The sequence below is a fragment of the Patagioenas fasciata genome, chromosome 17 (assembly GCF_037038585.1).
Source record: "Patagioenas fasciata isolate bPatFas1 chromosome 17, bPatFas1.hap1, whole genome shotgun sequence".
Classification (NCBI taxonomy): domain Eukaryota; kingdom Metazoa; phylum Chordata; class Aves; order Columbiformes; family Columbidae; genus Patagioenas; species Patagioenas fasciata.
The window spans coordinates 13,077,185-13,100,673 of record NC_092536.1 but is presented as its reverse complement, the minus strand read 5'-3'; the positions used below and the strand labels follow the sequence as shown (position 1 = coordinate 13,100,673).

At 57.3% G+C, this 23,489-nt stretch overlaps 1 protein-coding gene across 3 annotated transcripts in view; it reads right to left on the bottom strand.

The window, feature by feature from the left end:
- OSBP2 (oxysterol binding protein 2) overlaps nt 1-23,489 on the bottom strand; it is a 139,252-nt gene that overhangs the window by 30,556 nt on the left and 85,207 nt on the right. For all 3 annotated transcript variants that reach the window (XM_065851519.2, XM_071816192.1, XM_071816193.1), the window contains one exon: nt 9,514-9,764. In XM_065851519.2, the coding sequence (XP_065707591.1) occupies nt 9,514-9,764 (251 nt within the window). The remainder of the gene's footprint in view (nt 1-9,513; nt 9,765-23,489) is intronic.

The following is a 23,489-nucleotide window of genomic DNA, read 5'->3' as shown; positions in this document are numbered from 1 at the left end:
GGGGGACGTCACCAGAAGCAGCAGCGCAGGGAAACATCGATCAGCACCGACTGCTTAAATAACCGTAAATCTGCCCCAAACCCTTGGAGTGACCCTCAGCTGGCTCACGAGCATCCCAGCTTTCTGAAGGATGTGGGGACACCAAGGGCTGCTGCCCGCCGGGACAGGGCTGGGGGCAAGAGGACAGTGCCGGGCTGAGCCTCGCACCATGAAAAAATAAGGTGCTGTTGCATAAAAACATGAGAGGACAGCAGGTGGGAGCTGACACCAAATATCATCCCATTCCCCACTGCTTTTCATGCTTCTGAGTGTTACCTTGGAAGGAGCTTCACATCCAGGCAAAGTGGGGGCTACAGAAATGCACGGATATGGAAAAGCTCCAAACAGGGTTGCGAGGACATGGGAGCAGAGCTGGTTCCACCACCCCTTGGTGACCTCCCAGCAAGAGTACCAGCGCTCACCACAGTGCTCTCGAAGTCACCGATGGTCCCATCCCAGGTGGCACCCTGTGCCCAAGCAGTGCCCATTTCTATCAGGGGACTGGGGGTTCCCTGGGAGTCAGAGATGCCCAAGGTGGAGATGTTCACACTTGGGTGGGAGTCGGATCTCGTCTCATGGTTCTGTCTCTGGAAGTTTTATTACCTTATGGGCACCGCATCACAAGAAGGACATTGAGGTGCTAGAGAGAAAGCAGAGGAGAGGACGGAGCTGGTGAGGGGCTGGAGCACAAGTGTGATGGGAGCGGCTGAGGGACCTGGGGGGTTCAGCTGGAGAACAGGAGCTGAGGGGAGACCTTCTGATCTCTGAACTGCCTGAAAGGAGCTTGGAGCCAGGGGGGTCGGGCTCTGCTCCCCAGGAACAAGCGCCAGGAGCAGAGGAAACGGCCTCAAGTTGCGCCAGGGGAGGTTGAGGTTGGATGTGGGGAACAATTTCTTCCCCAAAGGGCTGTGGGGCATTGGAACAGGCTGCCCAGGGCAGTGCTGGAGTCACCATCCCTGGCGGGTTGGACAGACGGACATGAGGTTCTCAGGGACATGGGGCAGGGCCCGGGGTGGGTTCATGGTTGGACTCGATGGTCGAGTGTCTCTTCCAACTGAAACAGTTCTACGATTCTATGACCATGTTACTTTGGGCCATCTCCCTAAACACCACAAAGACCCTGGTGTTCCCCACCACGAGGTGGGCTCAGCACCACGTAACCACCCAAAGACACCTCACCTGGAGTGTATCTGCCCACAGAGAACCTCACCGCGGGTCCGAAGCAGCAGTGAGTCCAGAACAGTGCTGGCAGGACGGACAGACTCACCTGCAGCCTCACGGACGCGTGATCCCCGCACGCAATGAAGGGAGGATTAGTGTGAAACAGCAGCAAATCCACCCGCCCGGCTGTGTTAACAGGTCTAATCCCGCCCTCCCGCAGCCTTTATGTAGCTACTGAGCCTGGAACCATCGCGTACAGAATCATCGCGTACTTGGTACTGTAAAAGGCATTTTCACTGCGGTGAAGCAGAACAAGCCCACTCTGCCCAGGGGTTACAGCCCAAGGCGATGCCACCTGGAGCCGTGGCCTAGGGAGACGCAGGGTTTGGTTTCCAAAGTGTTGCTCGCTGCTGGAAAAACATTTGTTGGATGTTTCAGCGTGCCAGCAGCGCTGCTCCTTGCGCCCAAACCTCGCTGTGCCGGAGGGTTTGCTGCGGCACCGCAGCGTGTGCCGGGACGAGTGCAGAAGATGCACGAGGAGCTGAGGTTCCATGCTGGGACCTCCTGCTGGAGAGGCCAGCGCAGCATCGCGCCCTCACAGGGTTTTGCTGCCCTCCTTCGGCAACGCTCACGTCTTCTGCTCTTCCTTCTGATGTCCTCACCCACTTGGTCAGCACTGGGGCTTCTCCACTGCCGCAGGGGCCAAAAATCACCCTCCTGGGAAGCTGCCACCATCAGCTCTTCCCTGTCCAGGAGGTACCTCCAGGCACCCGCTGCAGCTTCTTCCTCCCTCTTCACTTGCCCAAAGCACCACAAACCACGGCAGCAGCGCAAGGACCCCCAGAGGTCTCAGAGCAGTGAGCCCACACCCCGAGAGCGGCCGGTCTGCGCTCTGCACGGCTGACCCTGGCTCTGGCGCGCTCCCGGAGCTCCGTCCACAAACAGCTCTCACAAACACATCTACTGCGGCTCTCGCTGCCTTCTGCTCTGCCCGATGGGGCGAACTCCAGGCTGGAAGAGCATCTGTCCCCAGCCGAGGGCGGGTGGCTGCGGTGGCAGCGAGCAGCTGGCACTGCCCGCGGGCAGCTCCCACCCCGGAGCTGGAGGAAGCTGCTCGGGTTTGTACCTCGGTTCCAGCCTCGTGCGATGCCTTTGCAAAGCTGCACGAGGTGCTGCAGGAGCAGCGGTTGCTGTCAGCAGCTCGTCCAAACCCCCCGTCCCACCCCAGTGCTGTGACTCCTTCCTGGGTAAACCCACAGGACAGCAGCGCTGCATCTTCAGCACCTTCTCCTTTGACAGACACTGGAGGAAGGAGATGGAGAGAAGCATTTTGGTGCATCAGCCTGGGCAAGAGGCAAACACAACCTTTGTGATACCAGCAGCACAGCCACAGAAGGGATCAGCCCGGTGATATATTGCTGTTTGCCACCCACGTCCCCATCCTGCCCCACGGTGACAAAAACCACCAGGCACAGACACGTGGTGGCTGCCAGAGGGTGACAGAGGGTGCTGGTCTCTTCTCACAAGCAGCAAGTTACAGGACAAGAGGAAATGGCCTCAAGTTGCGCCAGGGGAGGTTGAGGTTGGATCTGGGGAACAATTTCTTCCCCAAAAGGCTGTGGGGCATTGGAACAGGCTGCCCAGGGCAGTGCTGGAGTCACCATCCCTGGAGGGGTTTAAAAGCATTTAAACAAGGTTCTTAGGGATATGGTTTTGTACTAGAGTTGGGTTATGGTTGGACTCGATGATCCTGAAGGTCTCTTCAGCTGAAATGATTCTACAATTGTCTGAAATGATTCTATGACCGGAGGGCGGGCAGGGCTCACCGGGCCCCGCGCTGTGCGTGGCAGCGGAGGCGATGCCGCCCGGGCTGTGTGGCGGTTCAGCAGCGCTGATGATGAACATTGGGTGCTGCTGACGGTGCAATCCCGTGTGCGCCGTGCTGAGCCCAGCGCCGCGCAGCCCCGATGATCCCCCGGCCACCCGGGCAGAAACGCTCAGAACTCTCCTCTGAAGCTGCAGTAGAGAAGTTATCGCTCCCAGCCAAAAAAAAATGGGAGGTCAGAGCTACGAGAGACGCCCTCGGGTGCTGGTGACAGACGTGTCCCCTTGTCCCCTATCTTCTCGCACGAGGCTCTGAGGGGAGCCCCAGCACAGAGCCTGAAGCCTCCTGAGGGTCAGATGAACACACCAAGGAGGAGGAGGAGGTGAGAAGGGCCCAGGCAAGGTGAGGATGAAGCAATCTGTGTGCAGGAGCACCTGCTGAAAGCCCCGGCCGGCGCAGCAGCCCCACAGACACGTGAGGTCTGAGCACCCACACACGGTATCATCCAGCTGGAAGGACCCAGCAGCCATGGGGAATGATGATGATGAGGGGAGTTGGAGGAAGGCACCGCCTGTCTGGACAGAGCCGATCAGAGATACCCTCACATTTCTATGTTAAAAAAGCAACAGTGATGCTCAGAGAAAGCTGCAGCAGCTCCGAGCGCAGGTACCAGCTCCGCATCTCCACTTCCCCGGATCCCAGCCCAGCTCCAGCAGCCGAACAGGACGGACCCCAGGGTGTCACCCACCCCGCCACCGCCCCCAGGAACAGCACAGCACCCACCAGTTATGTGTCATCAGCGCGGCGCATCCGCAGCAGAACCGCCCAGGACACGCGGACCTCTGGCTGCAGCTTTCCCGTCCAGCGGGGATTAGGGTTGGGTTAAAGATTTAATCCCAAAGCCGGGGGTTTTCTGGGTCGGTGACACGGTTTTCAATGCGTTGATCAGTGCGCGTGTCATTAGCGCAGCACAGATAACGAACACAGGCTGCGTTACGGCGTGGGCATGCAAAACGGGCCCCCCCGCGCGATCACCATCGCAATACTCACAGGGAGCAGAAAATGTCCCGCCGCGGGGTTTGCTCCCATTTTAGGCAGCATGGGGCCATCCCTGCCGCTAATGAAGCGCATGCAGGGGCTGGGGCCGGCACTTGCTCACTGCAGCACCTGAATTAACCCCTGTGGCATAAGGATACACAAGGTGGAGGCTCCTCCAGCCCCACTGGCTGGACTGGGGGGACTGGGAGCAGCCAGGAGCGCTGTGCAGGCAGCGAGGCCGGGTCTACCATCCATCCTGTGTCACGATGGGCTCGGGGATCATGAGGGACGGCACCGCGCACCTGCTGGGGACCCGGACAGGTCTGTACCAGCACCAGCACCCCGACCACACTGTCACCCTGTGTCTGACCTGGGGAGGAGACTCTGCTTCCTACCAGCAAACATGAGCACATACGGTGGTTAACCTGTCACTAAAATAGGGGGTTCAGAGGAGGCCACCAAGATGCTCAGAGCACTAAAACAGCTCTGCTGGGAGGACAGGCTGAGAGTTGGGGTGTTCAGCTGGAGAAGAGAAGCTCTGAGGAAACCTTATTGTGGCCTTTCTGGACCTAAAAGGGGCTGATCAGAAAGATGGGGACAGACTTTTCACCAGAGCCTGTTGTGACAGGACAAGAGGTGATGTCTTTAAACTAAAGGAGGGAGATTCAGGCCGGACATGAGGAAGAAATTGTTGCCCTGAGGGTGGTGAGAGCCTGGCCCAGGTTGGCCAGAGAGGTGGTGGATGAACCATCCCTGGAGACATCCCAGGCCAGGCTGGACGGGGCTCTGAGCAACCTGAGCTGGTGAAGATGTCCCTGCTCATGGCAGGGGTGGCACTGGGGAGCTGGGAAGGTCTCTGCAACCCAAACCATCTGTGATTCTAAGATAAAATAAACCATTAGAAACTACACCCCAGACTGGGGCTGCTCCGGTGAACCTGATGCCGCTCAGAGCACACGCTCAACACCAGTCCAGTTTAATACGGCAACAATTTTACAAGTAGGGATTAATCACAGCAGCATCCCCACGGGGGCAGAGGAGGCTCAGCCCTTCGAAAAACAGTTTGTGACGTGGGACACGGGACAGCACAGGAGCAGCTCTGGGGCAGTGAAGCTCATCTTGCGCCGAGGCGCTCACCCCAGCACAGGCACCCAGGAGGTCTCCAAATAAACCCAGCAAGCAGCTGTAAGCCCCTGCTCCAGCGCTCAGACCCTGCACAACCCACCGGCGGTGCCCCCCGGGCAGAAGTCGCTCCACGTCCCCAGTAGCCGATCACAGGAGAGGTCACTGCCCCTCCAGCCCCGGTGTGGGGCACAGGGCTGCCCCATAACCACGGCTGAGCTGAGCGCAGCCACGGGGGCTCCACGGGGAGAAACGCGGTCGGGGCGCGAGGATCAGCTCGGGGAGGCTGAACCGAACAGCCCATGGCTGCCGTCCCCATGGGAGAGGCAGCGCATGCTGTTATTGACCTCACTCCTGGCTCCAGCTCTGTGTTTCACACACTTAAAAACCCTCCGTGCGGGCTCAGAGGGCTGAAGGACGCTGTGTTGGGGGGTGTTGGTGTTCTGGACGGGTTTGTTCCTGTGGGAGAGGGAAAACCCCGTGGGGAGGTCACAGTCTGCCTCAAAGCGGGTGCCGGTGTCCCCTGTGCAACGTGCCGGGGCGGCCTCTCAGAGGGCAGACACAGCATCCCCGGGACCATCTGCTCCACAGCAGCTCACACAGGGCTCTGTCCCCATGAAATCTCATTCCCCCAGCACCCCAGCCCTGCCCCATCACCTCCTCCTCGCCTTCGTCCCCCTCTGCTCCTCATGAACCTTGAGGAAAAGCATAAACCAACACAGGAGCAACACGGGGCCCAGCCCAGGCCCCGCTGCTCTCGGCGCTCATGGCCCCTAAGGAAGCACGAAGAGCGCAGCTGCTGCTCACTCACACGCTCAGCCGCCCCGAGCCGCGCTGGAGCAAACCCCGTTCCCATTAAAACCTGTTTCCAGCAACACCCACCACACTGTGAGCTATTCCTGACACCCAAACCGGCTTCTCAACGCGTCCGCACAGCCTTCCTGCCTGCTGAACCATGAGACGGGAGATTTCCCTGCTCCCTGGGCGAGTCGACGTAATTTAGCACAGTGCTCTTCGTATCCGAGCCTCTAATTATCCCTTTAATTTGTCGCTTCTTATTTTTACATACCTCCCACTCCTCCCCCTTGGCAGACTGTGACTTGCTTTTCCGCGTCTCCTCGTCGCCGCTCGCAGCCCCGCGACACGGGGCGCCCGGGTCCCGGTGACGCTGAACCGCGCGTCTCACCCGCGCCGTGCCAGCTGAGGCTTCCACGGACGGACGGGAGCGGAGCTCACAGAGGGCTGGGCTTAAATTTAAGCCCTCAGCAGTCAGTCCCCTCCGTGTTTCAAATCCTCACCTGTGACGCAAAGGTCCGGCACGTCCCGCTCTGCCCAAACCTGCCTCCGTCACCCCCAGCATCCCTCGCCCCGGGGCAGCCCCAGCCGCTTTCTGCTCCCCATCTCTGGAGAGGCTCCGGCGCCAGGCGGGCAGCCCCGGAGCGCGCGGCACAGAGGTCACCTTCGAGAGAAGCTCTTTCATTTACATATATATTTATTTATTTCTTCTCGTTTGCTGCCGCTCCCCGCGGCTCCGGGGACATTTACATAATCGGATCACAGGCGAGTGGACGGAAACCACAAGCGCCAGCTCGGAGTGCTCGACCCTCCATGGAGCAGGAGCAAAGCCCAGCCCTGCCCCGGCCCTTCCTGCCGGCACACGCGGCCCAGACCCGCGGCACAGCTGCAGCGGCCCCGGCTAAAGCCAACGCTGTCTGTGCAGCAGCAGCACTGCCCTTGGAGGCAGATTCAGCCACACAGGTGGGAGCGGATCAGTGAGATTTGGTGCTGGGGCCGGGGCAGAGTGTGGATGTGGAGCACCCACACGTCAGCACCTGTCACAGAATCCCAGAATGTGAGGGGTTGAAGGGCCCTGGAAAGCTCATCCAGTGCAATCCCCCATGGAGCAGGAACACCCAGCTGAGGTTCCACAGGAAGGGGTCCAGGCGGGTTTGAATGTCTGCAGAGAAGGAGACTCCACAACCTCCCTGGGCAGCCTGGGCCAGGCTCTGACACCCTCACCCCGAACAAGTTTCTTCTCAAATATTAATGGAACCTCCTGTGTTCCAGTTTGCACCCATTGCCCCTTGTCCTGTCACTGGTTGTCACCCAGAAGAGCCTGGCTCCATCCTCCTGACACTGCCCCTTTCCATACTGATCCCCAGGAATGAGTCCCCCCTCAGTCTCCTCTTCTCCAGCTCCAGAGCCCCAGCTCCCTCAGCCTTTCCTCACACGGGAGATGCTCCACTCCCTTCAGCATCTTGGTGGCTGCGCTGGACTCTCTCCAGCAGTTCCCTGTCCTTCTGGAACTGAGGGGCCACAACTGGACACAATATTCCGTGGCTTCGGGCTGGGACAGCTCTGGGGAACAGCCGGGAACAAAGTGGTTTAATTTCTCCTGCAAGGAGCTCCCCGCCTGCCAAAGCGCCCTGTGCTCCCGTGAGGTGCCTGGAAGCCGGCAGGGACCGAGGTGGGCAGAGCCGGGGTGTTCTCAGTGGCTTCCCTGGAGCAACGCTTCGTGTTTCCATGCAGATTTTGGGACCTTTGCATTGCACAGAGCCACCCCACCCCATGAGAGACCCCCTGGGCAAGGTCTGTGTAGCAGTTTGCAGAAGGCATCACCCCATGCTTGGGTAATCAATCAAGATAATCAATCAAGATCAATCAAAGATCAACTGAGGCACAAACAGGGACCAGTGTAGGAAAAGGTGCAGGTGGGAGCAGCAGCCCAGCGTGGGGGATCAGGCTGTCAGTGCCCCCTCCCGTCACACCCTGCATTTCTAATCCATCCCCCTAAAGCGTCGCTGCTGCCTGAGGGTCAGTGTCACCCACATCTCTGTCACCTCCCCCCAGTGACAGCCCCATCAGGGAGCTGGGGGAGCCACAACCCCCAGAGCTGCCGCTCCTGCTGCTGCCACATCCAGCCTGTCCAGCCAACAGCTCCTCCGGACACACGGCCCTGAGCAGACGGACCGAAGGATGCTAAAAAACCCATCTCCGACACCACCCGAAAACACGGGCCTCGCTCCCTCCCACCCCTCTGACCTGCTCGGTGTTTCGGACAAACTATATTTCCACCAGTTTTTGTGCCATATCCCACCACCCAGACAGCCTCACCCAAGCTTCTATCACATCATGACCGCCACAACCTCCTCCTCTCCGGGCTGGACACAGCAAATATCGCTCTGCTCACCCCTTCCCACCAGGCTGCAGGAATCCAGCGACTACCGCACCTGGCGGCTCCGCACACCAAACCTGCGCCGACACACGGCCGCCCCCGCTCCAAAAACTTCCCCACGCTCTGGGCGGGCAGAACCGGGCACGGGCCCCCACACCCCCCACCACAGCAGACACCGCCTCGTTTCCCCCCACGGCTACAAACCCCGTGAGCAGAGACGCGGAGGCGCTGCGCCCGCTCCCGAGCACCCTCCGGCTCCCGCTGAGGGTTATTATCGTGTTCAAAAGCTCACATAAAACAACACACGACCTCCTTCTGCTCAGGCTGTGACAGCACAGCGACAGCGCTGCTCCATTCACAATTCCCCGAGCTCTGCCTTCATATATTATTCCAGGTCTGTCAGGCCTTTGGGTTGGTTTATTTTTTCTTTTGCTTTAAATATTTTATTTAGTTTTACTCTCTCCCCAAAAAGATCCCCAGGCAAAATAAGCCTCCCGCGGGAAAACCAGGCTCCCTGGAAGGGCTGTCTCACTGCCATGGGCACAGATCCACTCCCCAAACAGACGCCGTCCAACAAACAACCAGAAAGCACCGTCATGCTGCACACGGCAGCGCCGGGGCCGGCACCGCACGACCTCCAGCCCAGCGCTCGGGAACACACAGCGGCACAGGGCGGCCGTGGACACCGAGGGGGTTACATCCCCACTGGGGTCAAACAAGGGCAGCCTCATGGAAGTCACGAGGATGCGAGCGATGCGGGGATGTGGGTCTGAACCCCCAGCTGGCAACAGGCTCCAAATCGCTGTGCCCGCCCAGGAACGGCCGAAAGCCCCTGTGCACCCCAAACCTCCACTTTGCCCGGCTTTACACCCAAAATGCCTTATTTTGAGCAGCCTGCCTGGAAAGCACATTGTAAGGATCAGCACGCCTGTGTTTCGGGGGGTTACCCACACAGGCTGCACCTTCCCAGCTCCCATCCCCTGGCCGTGGGCTGAGCCGGTACCGAGCCCCGGGCTAACGGCAGCCAACGTGCAGCCGGCGCACGGGGAGAAAACGGGGCCGTGCCAGCGGGAGGAAGGCTGATGAAGAGGAGGAGAAAACCGCTTCTCCCTCTGCCTCCTGGCACCCGCGGGGCTGGGCCGGCAGCACTTACATTGATCATAGCATTGGAGGTGATGCGGAAGAGCGTGGCTCGTTCGTTCACCGCCTTGATCTTCTCGCTGCTCTCGGCCGGCAGCTTCAGGTTCTCCAGCTCGCTGAGCGAGCGCTGCAGGGCGGCCCCGTGCTTGGCGATCAGCTCATTGCAAGTGCTCAGGTCCTCCAACTTACTCGAGAGGGTTTTCAAGGTGCCGTGCAGCTCGCTCTTGTCTGACTGCGAGGCGGGCTCCTCGTCGCCCGAGTCATCTGCAAAGGGAGGGATGGAGAAAAAAACAGTTGCTATGGTTACCCCTGGACCGTACTAACCCGTCAGCGCCGCGGGCAGGGGGACCTCCTGCCTCCTCCTGCCTCCTCCTGCCTCCTCCTGCCTCCTCCTGCCTCCTCCCGCAGCTCTGCCGGGGCTGGGGGTCGTGGCACCGTGGCCCCCCAGAGCAGGCTGTGGTGCAGGGGAGTGATTTGGGATGTCACCCAGCACCCACAGAGGTACCCGAAGGGCTCCTGTGGCTGTCACCGGGATTCAGGGCTGCTGAGGCTGAGCAATGGGGGTGGCATGGGGAGCAGGGTGTGCTGGTGTCACCGGGAAGGGACATGCGTCAACCCCCACTTTGCACACACGGCCACGGCACCAGGCACAGCGTCAATGTGCACTGGGGCTAAATCACACAGGGGCTCTGCAAGGTCGGCTTTGGGCAGGATAAACTGCTTCACCCAAGGGAAAGGTCACAAAGACACAGGGGGGAGTAAGAGCCTTTACCCAAAACCACCATCACGCCCTCAGAGAGGAGAAACCCCCCCGAGCAGCATCGCAAGTGCAGCGGAAACGGTCATTCCTGAAACTCCAGAACGCTTGGGTGACTTAAAACCAGAGAAGCAGCCCAAACGCCAGCAGCACGTGTAACGCAGCGTTTCCTCAGCCGTCCCAGCGCTCCCCGGGACGGCGGAGATGAGCGGCTCCGAGCGGCGGTGCCACGCAGAGCAAATACAAACTCCGAGAGCAGAGCTGGGTCTGCACCCCGGACTTGTGGCCAAAGTTCATCCAGGGTTTCTCCGGCTGCACCCAAAACCACTAAGGAGGGAGCAGCCCCTTCATTTCCCTTCCTTCAATCATCTGGGTTAAAAGAGATGGGGACCAGCAAAACCTGCCTGCAGCGTCTCTGCCAGCACTGGGGGAGCCGGGGGACAGGGGTGTCCTCCAGGCTGAGACACGGCGATGCTGCAAAGCACCGACATCAGGGGTGCCTCAAGTACAAGGTGGGCAGCACATCCCTTTTGGGGGTTGCAAGGAGAAAAGCCCATAATTCATTCACTGATCGTTGGATATTCTGGGGGTTTGAGGTTTATTCCTGGTTCATTTATAAGATCTTTCAAAATGCTGTAGATATCAAGAGTGATGTCCAGCCATCGCTCACACAGAACCACAGCATCTCAGCCTGGTTGGGTTGCAGGAGCTCTGCAGATCCCCAGCCCAGCCCTGCTCACGCAGGGTCACAGAGCAGATCACACAGGTGGGTCCAGGTAAGTTTGAATGGCTCAGAGAAGGAGACTCCACACCCGCTCTGGGCAGCCTGGGCCAGGCTCTGCCACCTCCCAGCAAACAAGTTTCTGCTCATGTTCACATGGAGCCTCCTGTGTTTCAGTCTGTGCCCGCTGCCCCTCACCCTGGCGTTGGGCACCACTGAACAGAGTCTGCTCCATCCTCTGACACCCACCCTGAGCTATTGATCCATTGATCACATCCCTCTCAGCTTCTCTTCTCCAGCTCAACAGCCCCAGCTCTCTCAGTGTCTCCTCATCACAAAGATGCTCCAGACCCCTCAGCATCTTTGTGTCCCTGTGCTGGACTCTCTCCAGCAATTCCTTGTCCTTCTTGAACTGGAGAGCCCAGAACTGGACACAGACTCCAGATGTGGCCTCTCCAGGGCAGAGCAGAGGGGAAGGAACCTCCCTCGACCTGCTGCTCACACTCTTCCTCACACACCCCAGGTACCATTGGCCTCTTGGCCACAAGGGTGCAATGGTGACCCATGGTCACCCTGTTGACAACCAGAACTCCCAGGTCCTTCTCTGCAGAGCTGCTTTCCAGCAGGTGCACCCCAACCTGTACTGGTGCCCGGGGTTGTTCCTCCCCAGTGCTGACCCTGCACTTGCCCTGGTTGAACTTCATCGGGTTCTTCTCTGCCCAGTCCAGCCTGGCCAGCTCTCTGGATGGCAGCGCAGCCTCTGATGTGTCGGCCTTTCCTCCCCGTTTGGTGTCATCAGCAAATGTGCTGAGGCTGCACAGCCCAAGGACAAGGGGGCACAGCCTGGGGACAAGGAGGCACAGCCCAGGGACAAGGGGGCACAGCCCAAGGACAACGGAGCACAGCCTGGGGACAAGAGGACACAGCCCGAGGACAAGGGAGCACAGTCCAGGGACAAGGGGGCACAGCCCAGGGACAAGGGGGCACAGCTCAGGGACAACGGAGCACAGCCCGGGGACAAGGGGCACAGCCCAGGGACAAGGGGCACAGCCCAGGGACAAGGGGGCACAGCCCGGGGACAAGGGGCACAGCCCGGGGACAAGGGGGCACAGCCCAGGGACAACGGAGCACAGCTCGGGGACAAGGGGCACAGCCTGGGGACAAGGGGGCACAGCCCAGGGACAACGGAGCACAGCTCGGGGACAAGGCATGTCCCACACAGATTCACCCCAGCTGCCCAAGGACAATGGAGAAGAAAAGCAAAGCCCCTCAGGGAACCAGGGCACAGAGCAAAACTCAAGTGGTTTCTGAAGCACCAGGGCGGTATCTCCCAGTGCAACCATCTGGTGCCTCTGCAACCCAGCCCCGAGCATCCACAGCACACAAACCTCCGACTGCAAAGGCAGGAGGTGAAGTGTGGCTCGCGGCCACCAAGGATGCTCAGGGAATAAAGAACCCGTCACGCAGCAGCGCTTGCAGCCCCCACAGGAAGCCGAGGAGCAGCCCGGCAAGGCGCGGGGGCAGAGCCAGCTCCCCAAAAAGCACGGCCAGGGGAACAGCCCCGCTCCCAGGGACAGGACCAGCGTTCTGGAAACACAGACAGCACTGGGACGGTCTCTGGCATAGGGAGAGGAGATGGGCAGGGGAAGGAGAAGGGGAACAAGCAGGATTCGAAGGGCTCTGTCCCGGGAGGGTGTGCAGAGGCACCGCAGCGATGGGCCGGGGCTCACGCCACACATGTCTTGTATGTGCCAACTGCAGGGAGATTCAATCCACTTTTCCACCAGTAAGGAAAGGAACCAAAGGCTCCATGCGATCTCCTTTCTGCTGCAAGTGTTTCCACACTGCCTTTCATCCCGGGGCACACAGAGTCACTGGCAGCATCGTCACATCCCCGAGCTGTGAGGATTGTCTGGTACCTGTCCTGAGGTGCTGCCTCCCAAGGACAGAGCACACGGACACTCCTGGGAGCCGTTCACCGAGCCACTGCTGCCGCCAGAGGGTCTCCCGGCGGCTTTCCAGGGCAGCCGGGGGCAGAGACCTGAATCCAGCTCCTTCCACCGGCTCCTGTGCATCTCTCCTGCCATCAAGAGCACTTCTCGCTGTCTGCAACTGCCTGAAAGGAGGTTGTGCCGTGGAGGGTGTTGGTTGCTTCTGTCAAGTAGCAAGTGACAGGATAAGGGGAAATTGCCTCAGGTTGCGCCAGGGGAGGTTGAGGTTGGATGTGGGGAACAATTTCTTCCCCAAAGGGCTGTGGGGCATTGGAACAGGCTGCCCAGGGCAGTGCTGGAGTCACCATCCCTGGAGGGGTTGAAAAGGCCTTTAGATGAGATCCTCAGGGACATGGGTCAGTGCTAGAGTTGGGTTTTGGTTGGACTCGATGATCCTGAGAGTCTCTTCCAACTGAAATTATTTTATGATTCTAAATACAGTGTGAGCTTCCACCGGCCCTGCTGTGCAGGAACACGGGTTCCAGCTTGCACAGCTCCATCCTCTCAAGGGGCTGCTCCCCAGCTGCGTGGTCCGTGTGCTGCCCCAGCAGCTCCATCCCAGGGCTCTGTCCTCATCCCAGGACACCGCACACCCCAGCACCGCACACCGAGGCATTGCACACCCCAGCACCACACACCCCAGCACCGCACACCCCAGCACCGCACACCCCGGCATTGCACACCCCAGCACCGCACACCCCAGCACCGCACACCCCAGCACCGCACACCCCGGCATTGCACACCCCGGCATTGCACACCCCAGCACCGCACACCCCAGCACCGCACACCCCAGCACCACACACCCCGCGGGCACCAACCCCAACACCGCACAGATCTCGGTGTGCAGGTGCAGACAGGGTGGGCATGGGGTGCTGGGGGCGTCTGTACAGCTCAGCCCAGCCACGGCCACCTATGTCCCATTCCAGAGTCCCCAGTTCTCTCTTGACGAGCATCCCCGCTCCCCCTGTGCATACCCGCTCTCCCCCACAAGCATCCCCGCTGTCCCTGTGCATCCCCACTCTCTCCATGAGCATCCTCACTCCCCCATGGGCATCCCCGCCCTCCCATGGGCATCCCTGCTCTCCCCATGGGCATCCCCACTGTCCCTGTGCATCCTCACTCTCCCATGGGCATCCCTGCTCTCCCCATGGGCATCCCCACTGTCCCTGTGCATCCCTGCTCTCCCATGGGCATCCCCACTCTCCCCATGGGCATCCCCGCTCTCCCCATGGACATCCCCGTTATCCCCACGCATCCCGCAGCCGCCCCTGGGCTGGGCGAGCTGCCTGTGCTCCAGCACACAGATGGGAGCCACCTCTCCATAGCACCCGGTGAACTCAGTGCTAACGAGTCCAGTCTTTAATGGCCAATTTATAACATATTCTAGTGTTCTATAAGACTACCGTGAGCCCGGTTTCCATCACAGACACCAGCCTGGCAACTGTCACCTCTAACTGTCAAAACCCACCATGGCTTCTGTGGGACTCCAGGCGATGAAACGTCTTTGGGATTTTTCTGTTTGCAGACATCGGTAATCCCTCCCAAAGATAATTTTCTCTGTTTACAAAGACTACAAATTGTGCCAAGCAGGAGGAATTCTCTCTCTGCCAGTCCTCCCGCAGCGTTTAACCCCCAAATCCCTCCTCCCGGAGCCCAGCCTGGGGATTTTCCCATCATAACACTCAGAGAGGGGGACGGCACCGCGCAGGGACAGACAGGTCCCATCCTTTGCCAGGGCCTGCTTTCCTGCCATGGCTGCCCGTCTACGGAGGCCGCGGTGACGATCCCTGCTCGGCTCGAGGCAGGAGGCACGAACGCAGTGTGGCCCATTTTCGTATCGCTGTGCGGGATTATATAAACTCCTCAAAGCCCGGGGAGAAGGGGGAAGGCACCTGGGTCAGCCCAGGCCAGTTGTGATGCTGCTCGCTCGGGTTGAGCTGAACATCCCTCCCCAGCTCCTTCCCTGCCCCACAGCCGCCCCCATGGCCTCACCGGGACCTCGGGGGGTGGGCAGCAGGACCCACCTTCCTCCCCCTGTGCACACCAAGGAACGGGGTGTCAGACCCACCGCTGAGGCTGCAGAAGATGGTTTGGGTTTGAAGGACCTCCCCAGCTCCCCAGTGCCACCCCTGCCATGAGCAGGGACATCTTCACCAGCTCAGGTTGCTCAGAGCCCCGTCCAGCCTGGCCTGGGATGTCTCCAGGGATGGTTCATCCACCACCTCTCTGCCCAACCTGGGCCAAGCTCTCACCACCCTCAGGGCAACAACTTCTTCCTCACGTTTGGCCTTCAAGCGGGATCTGAAGGCCGCAGGGTGGTGGTGCAGATGTGCAGCGCTGTCTCGGGAGCCAAAGCAGATGCAGAGGACAGAAAACTCATTGCCGTGCCCCATCCCCGGTCAGCACATCCCGCAACCAGCGCTGCACGTGTAGCCCCGGTGCCCAGACGCACGGAGCCAATTCATGCTTCTGTGACTCACGGTAAAATCAAAATATCTCAGGTAAGATAATTTGCTGTAATTATCTCAAATCAAAGCACAGGAAGGAAACGTGTCACAGCTACAATCAAATCAGAGCGAGGTAAAGCAGAAACGCTCACGCAAAGCACCCGAGCAACCTCCTGCCACCCCAGCAGGGCCAGGCGCTGACACCGGCGCTGAGGACGGGTTTAAAAAGCCCAGTAAATGCCAGAACACATCCCAGCACTGGAACACCCCACTCCTGACCGCCCTGGAAAATCCTTGTCCCCCACTTCACTCCCTGGAGGTTTTTTGACTGTAAACATGGTGATCTGTGACATCCTGGCTCCAGGAACGCCGGGAGGATGAATGAGTTCTGGGCTTCACCTACAGGTGCAGCACCGGGAAAAGCACCCGGGAAGTGCCGGGAAAATGCAAACCGCAGCCTGGTGGGATCACCATCGTGATCACAACAGCAGCACCTGTTCTTCTTAGTATCATTTCTCATTATCCTCGTGTTTCCTCCGCTCCACCCTTCTCCGTTTCCTCCATGGGCAGGAGCTGTGGGACCAGCCCGGCCGCACCGCTACTGCTGGGAGCTTGGGGAAAAGCTGCCCAAACCAAAACACACAGAGACACACAGAATCATCCGGTCATTTGACTGGAAGAGACCATCATGATCACTGAGTCCACAAACCCTCCTGTTTCCTCAAGGAACCAGAAGCCGATGTGGAGCGGTCTGGAGCATCTTTGTGATGAGGAGATACTGAGAGAGCTGGGGCTGTTGAGCTGGAGAAGAGAAGCTGAGAGGGATCTGATCAATGGATCGATATCTCAGGGTGGGTGTCAGAGGATGGACCAGACTCTGTTCAGTGGTGCCCAACGCCAGGGTGAGGGGCAACGGGCACAGACTGAAACACAGGAGGCTCCATGTGAACATGAGCAGAAACTTGTTTGCTGGGAGGTGCCAGAGCCTGGCCCAGGCTGCCCAGAGCGGGTGTGGAGTCTCCTTCTCTGAGCCATTCAAACCCCCTGGACCCACCTGTGTGATCTGCTCTGTGACCCTGCGTGAGCAGGGCTGGGCTGGGGATCTGCAGAGCTCCTGCAGCCCAACCAGGCTGGGGTTCTGCATCTGAAAAGCTGCTGGAGGTGGCGTGGAGCAGAGCTGCTCTGCTCGGATCCAGGGCTGCTCCTACCCACAAGCTGTTGGACCGAATCACAGAACCACAGCATCCCAGGCTGGTTGGGCTGCAGGAGCTCTGCAGATCCCCAGCCCAGCCCTGCTCAAGCAGGGTCACAGAGCAGATCACACAGGTGGGTCCAGGAGGGTTTAAATGTCTCAGAGAAGAAGAGTTGGTTTCTTGGTACCACCAGGACAATCACTGCAACCACAACACCCTGCTCGTCCCTGTGGCACCGATGGGAGGGGGAGGACAGGGCTGCCCTGGCTCTGGACAACCCCTCGTGTCCCCATCGCGAGATGACAGTCCTGTGGGAGCCATGAGACCCACCAACTCCTACAGTTACTGCCGCAGATTATCTGTGAAGTGTTGGAGGAGAGAGGAGCAGCGATGTTTGTTCTTATTGCTGAGGATAAAGGACTCGCTCATCCAGAAAGGTGAAACAGCCACGAGCCATCGCCTGGAGCCTTCGCTTGGAGCGTGGCCAAACGCCGGCGCTGGGGATCCTTCCCTGTCCGAGCCTTTGTATCAGCTCGACCAGGAAAAAGAAACGGATTTTGCTTTGCTGAGGCTGGCAAAACACCCCAAAGGTCAGGAAATACCCCAGAGAGACTCTGTCCAGGGCAAGGGCTGCGGGCGGGTTGCAGAAGCAAACCTGGAAGCAGCCCGGCCAGCCCACAGCACGCAGGGCAGCAGCTCCTGAACGGAGGGTCCCAATTGCTGTGATTTCAGATCACAAACCCTCTTGCAAACTGGAGAAACTTAAAGTCCCAAATACATGGCAGCTAGGGAGGGGGAAACTGTAACCCCCAACTATTTCTTCCATCCCCAGTGATGACCAATAGGTTGAACTCAGAAGTGACCTGTCAAGGCAAAGCTGTCACCCACCGGGACTCAGCATGGACATCGCACACTGGGGACATCTGCCAGGCTGTGCTGTAACCGTCACACCACAGGAGGTGACAACCAGGGCAGCGCAGCATCCCCCGCTGCCCCACAGCCCCTGCCACACACGGGTGACAGCGATGGGCACCCGGACACACAGCACGGCCCCGTGGGCTCCTCTGCGGCTTTCCAGCAAGTATGTCCCAACCCAAAATGTGTTTCACAATAGTTTTGAGGGTTTTCCAACACAAGCAGGGGATGGGGAGGAAGCGGAAGCGGGTGCAGGACTCGCCGAGGTGGAGGAGCTCTGTGCTCACTGCCTCCATGTGCTGCCCTCACAGCTGGCACCGGCCTGGCCCCCCAGGATCCCCAGCTCCAAGCTGCCTCCAGAAGCTCCCAATTCATATCAAACCTCAAACCAAGCTCTGCTGGCTGTGCTGGGCCAGGACAGACCAGGGGCTGCGTGTTGGGCTCCACCAAAAAGCACGGAGGCCCTGCAGGAGCTGGGGAGGCAACCCTGCTCCCTTCATAGAACCACAGAGTCATTTTGGTTGGAAAAGCCTCTCAAGATCATCGAGTCCAACCATAACCTACCCCTGGCACTGCCCCATGTCCTGAGAACCTCATGTCCGTCTGTCCAGCCCTCCAGGGATGGTGACTCCAGCACTGCCCTGGGCAGCCTGTTCCAATGCCCCACAGCCCTTTGGGGAAGAAATTGTTCCCCACATCCAACCTCAACCTCCCCTGGCGCAACTTGAGGCCGTTTCCTCTGCTCCTGGCGCTTGTTCCTGGGGAGCAGAGCCCGACCCCCCTGGCTCCAAGCTCCTTTCAGGCAGTTCAGAGATCAGAAGGTCTCCCCTCAGCTCCTGTGCTCCAGCTGAACCCCCCAGCTCCCTCAGCTGTTCCCATCACACTTGTGCTCTGCAAAGATCCTCCAAGGACACAAACACCATTTTAACACAGATGAAGATCACGTCTTTCAGGTCCTGGCCCCGCACACCTTTCCCCTGCAGCGGGAAGGGGCTTGGCCACGGTTCGCCCCCTGCACAGGACAGCGGTGCCTCCACCGGCCCCTCCACTCCGCACACCAGCGGGTGCTGCCGGCAGCAGCTCTGCCCTCTGCTCGCTGCACAGACCCTCCCTAGAGCAGCAAAACCTTTGGGGGCTGGCACGGGGCTGCCCAGCCCGGGACCCCGACCCCGTGGGCCATGGGTGCCCCTGCACCCCTTGATCCCCGCGGGGAGCAGCACATCCCCGCTCCCAAGCTTCACCTCGGCTCACCCCGCTCCTCAGCACCAGGCAGGTTTATAGCTGCAGACAGACATTTACAGCGAGAATTCATGGCGCTCTTGCAGCGAACAAAAGCCACCCAAGGAAATAAACACAAAGGGTTGGCAGCAAATATTTGACAATGAATCGCCTCCGTGCTTGCTCGGGTTCCTCTCACTCCTGCACCCCGGATGAGCCAGCCCGGCTTGCACGGCATCCTTGGTGTCTGGAACTCAGCATCCCCCAGAGCCCTCCCCATGTCCATGGGGCACACGGGGTCCACCGAGGGTTTGATCCATCCCTGTTCCCTCCCACAGCCCGGGCAGGGTCTCCACTGGTACCAGCACCCCCGAGGCGACGTCTGCTGGGACCCAGGCCCAGAGGTGGCCCCAAGGTGGGGGTTTCGGGCTGAGCCTCCGTGCAATGTGACACCAGCTGTGTGGGAGCACAACTGAAGCCCAAAATGCTGCTTTTGCCATCTGCCTGCAGGTAAGGCCTGGTCCCCAGTCACCCCAGTGACCCCAGTCACCCCAGTGACCCACAGACCAGCGGGCAGGGTGCGCAAAATCCTCCCCTCCCTCCCGCACCAGGAAGGTTTTACAAACGCAGTTGCTGGTTTGCGTTTCTCGTCGCCTACGACGCACGCGGGAAACATCTGCACCGAGGGCTCCAATCCAGCACACACCACCGTTAATAGCGGCTTTTAACGAATCTCCTCTCCACCAACACACACTTGTGTTTTCTACGCACTACACAGCCTAAAAGCACGAGTCCCTGCAAGGCGAGTCCTTTCACTCCCCATCTCATACTTCGTTTTGACTTGCGAACCAACTTAAAGGCAATCGTTGTGATTTTTATTTGTAGGGCACTGTCGAGGGTTAGGATTGCGGGGTGACAATCAAACCCTGGCAGATGTATTGTTAACCTCCTCTCCCCCCCCACTTCCCCCTTTTGCCCCTCCCTCTCCCCCCTTCCCACTCAGGACAGGCGATCGGGAGGGAAAGAAGGACAGAGAGAGAAGAGTTGGAAAAGTTAAAGATGTTTTACTAATGCTACTAATAAGAATAGAGAAAATAATACAAAATATACAAAACCAATCTTGTAAGTCTCAGCAACTGCAGAGCCAGCACCCGAAGTCCTGGATTAGACTCTGTAGCCAACCGGAGCTGGATTCAGTCTCTCACTAGGCCTCAGTTCGCAGGGACGACCAGCAAGGTCCTCTCCTAATGTCAGCCATGAGGAAAAAGGGAAAAGGCAAAAAAAGGGACGAGATCCTCGTGATCTCCCACTTTTATAAGAAGTATTCACGTGAATGGAATGTTATACACCGTTGGTCAGTCTCTCGATCACCAGTTTCTCGTTGCCCCTCTCGCGAGATGTCCATCCGTGCTTATCAATAAGTTTGCATTCCATTGCTAGGTTTAACCAAAACATGTGTCGGGTTCTCCAGGAAAATGCAGCTAATATGAAGGCTTTAGCTGACAGGCAAATTCACTAAAAGAGAAACTTGTTTTTAACAAAACCAGGACATTCCACCCCTTATAATATGACATTCACTGAATACTTAAACCTTATCAGTACAATCTATCAATATAATCTAATTAATCACTACTACTATATATATATATATATACATATGTACATATATACACAGGAGTAATTAATCAGTGGACCATCCTTTGAAAAGTTCATTAAGTTCATTTTGTCACAACAGTCTCCCAGGGCAGGAAAAATGATACAAGTGCATCTCACGACCACTGTTTGTGGGTTAAGGACACCAACTTCGAAGAAGGTGTCGGGCGCCACTCGAAGAAGCTAGCTCTAGTTTCATCACCATTGTCTTGGTCTGAAAGACACTTATTAAACATTGTTAGTGCAGCAATTCACATCATACAGTTCAGCATTGCATATTTTCACCTAAAATCAAATCCCCTTGAGGTACACACCGAACTTCTCCATCCTTAAGCATCACCCACCAGGTGCTGCCAGGTCCCTGGGCAAAAACAATCCCACGAATAGGTTTGCCTTTGCCTGAGGCAGGAGTAACCCAGACTGCCTTTCCTAATATATTTTTCATGTGTACTACAGGGACTTTATCTCCTTCTACAGTCCGTAGAATTTCTGATTGGGCAGGCCCGGCTCGATTGGTTGATCCCCTAGTGTTGACCAACCAAGTGGCTTTTGCTAAATGTGAATCCCAGTTTTTAAAGGTTCCACCACCAAGTGCCTTTAGTGTAGTTTTTAACAAACCATTGTACCTTTCAATTTTCCCAGAGGCTGGTGCATGATATGGGATATGATATACCCACTCAATACCATGTTCTTTGGCCCAATTGTCTATAATACTGTTTTTGAAATGAGTACCATTGTCTGATTCAATTCTTTCTGGCGTACCGTGCCGCCAGAGGACTTGCTTTTCAAGGCCCAAGATAGTATTTCGGGCTGTAGCATGAGGTACGGCATATGTTTCCAACCATCCAGTGGTTGCTTCCACCATTGTAAGTACATAACGCTTACCTTGACGTGTTTGTGGAAGTGTAATATAATCAATTTGCCAAGCTTCTCCATACTTATACTTTAACCATCGCCCCCCATACCATACAGGTTTTAACCGTTTCGCTTGTTTGATTTCGGCGCAAGTTTCACATTCATGAATAACCTGTGAAATAGTGTCCATAGTTAAATCCACCCCTCGATCACGAGCCCATTTGTATGTTGCATCTCTACCTTGATGCCCTGAAGCATCATGGGCCCACCGAGCTAGGAAAAGTTCACCTTTATGTTGCCAGTCCAAGTCCACCTCAGCTACTTTAATCTTAGCAGCTTGATCCGCTTGTTGGTTGTTTAGATGTTCCTCGGTGGCTCGACTTTTAGGCACATGAGCATCTACATGACGAACTTTCACAGGCAGGCTCTCCAGCCGAGCAGCAATGTCTTGCCACAGTGTGGCAGCCCAAATGGGTTTACCTCTGCGCTGCCAGTTGCTTTTCTTCCATTGCTGTAGCCACCCCCACAAGGCATTTGCTACCATCCATGAGTCAGTATAGAGGTAAAGTATTGGCCACTTCTCTCGTTCAGCAATGTCCAAAGCCAGCTGGATGGCTTTCACTTCTGCAAACTGACTGGATTCACCTTGTCCTTCAGTGGCTTCTGTAACTTGTCGTGTGGGACTCCACACAGCAGCTTTCCACCTTCGATGTTTTCCTACAAGACGACAGGATCCATCTGTGAACAGTGCATACTGCTTATCAGTCTCTGAAAGCGTATTATATGGTGGTGCTTCTTTGGCACGTTTTACTTCCTCCTCATCTGGAGACATCCCAAAGTCTTTGCTTTCTGGCCAGTCTGTAATCACTTCTAATATCCCTGGACGGTTGGGACTTCCAATTCGAGCTCGTTGCGTGATCAGTGCAATCCATTTACTCCATGTAACTTCGGTTGCATGATGTGGAGAGGGAACCGTCCCTTTGAACATCCAGTTCAGCACCGGCAGTCGAGGTGCCAGGAGGAGCTGTGCTTCAGTGCCGATCACTTCTGAAGCAGCTCGAACTCCTTCATATGCTGCTAGTATCTCCTTTTCAGTTGGAGTATAGTTGGCCTCAGATCCTTTGTATCCTCGACTCCAAAAACCTAAGGGTCGACCTCGGGTTTCTCCTGGTGCTTTCTGCCAGAGGCTCCAGGTAAGTCCATTATCTCCGGCTGCGGTGTAGAGCACATTTTTAACATCTAGTCCAGTCCGAACTGGTCCAAGGGCCACCGCATGAGTTATCTCACGCTTAATTTGTTCAAAAGCTTGTCGTTGTTCAGGGCCCCACTCAAATTGGTTCTTTTTACGAGTCACTCGATAGAGAGGGCTCACAATGTGGCTGTAGTCAGGAATATGCATTCTCCAAAAACCTACAACGCCCAAGAAAGTCTGTGTCTCCTTCTTATTAGTAGGTGGAGACATTGCTGCAATTTTGTTGATCACCTCCATTGGGATCTGACGACGGCCATCTTGCCATTTTATTCCTAAAAACTGGATCTCTCGTGCAGGTCCCTTGACCTTGCTTCGTTTTATGGCAAAACCAGCATCCAAAAGAATATGAATTATTCTCTCACCTTTCTCGAAGACTTCTTTCGCTGTGTCGCCCCATACGATGATGTCATCAATATATTGCAAGTGTTCTGGAGCTTCACCTTGCTCCAGCGTGGTCTGGATCAGTCCATGGCAGATGGTAGGACTGTGTTTCCACCCCTGGGGCAAGCGATTCCATGTATACTGGATGCCCCTCCAGGTGAAAGCAAACTGCGGCCTGCACTCTGCTGCTACAGGAATAGAGAAAAATGCATTAGCAATGTCAATTGTAGCATACCACTTGGCTGCCTTTGACTCCAGTTCAAATTGCAGCTCTAGCATGTCAGGCACAGCAGCACTCAGTGGTGGTGTAACTTCATTCAGGCCACGATAGTCTACAGTTAGTCTCCACTCGTCACTAGACTTACGCACTGGCCAGATTGGGCTGTTAAAAGGTGAGCGAGTCTTACTGATCACACCCTGGCTTTCCAATTGACGGATCAGCTTCTGGATAGGAATCAAAGAGTCTCGATTGGTGCGATATTGCCGGCGATGCACCGTCGTGGTAGCAGTTGGCACCTGCTGATCGTCAACCCTCAGCAGTCCTACAACAGAAGGGTCATCTGAAAGACCAGGCAAATCAGACAGCTGTTCAATTTTCTCAGTGTC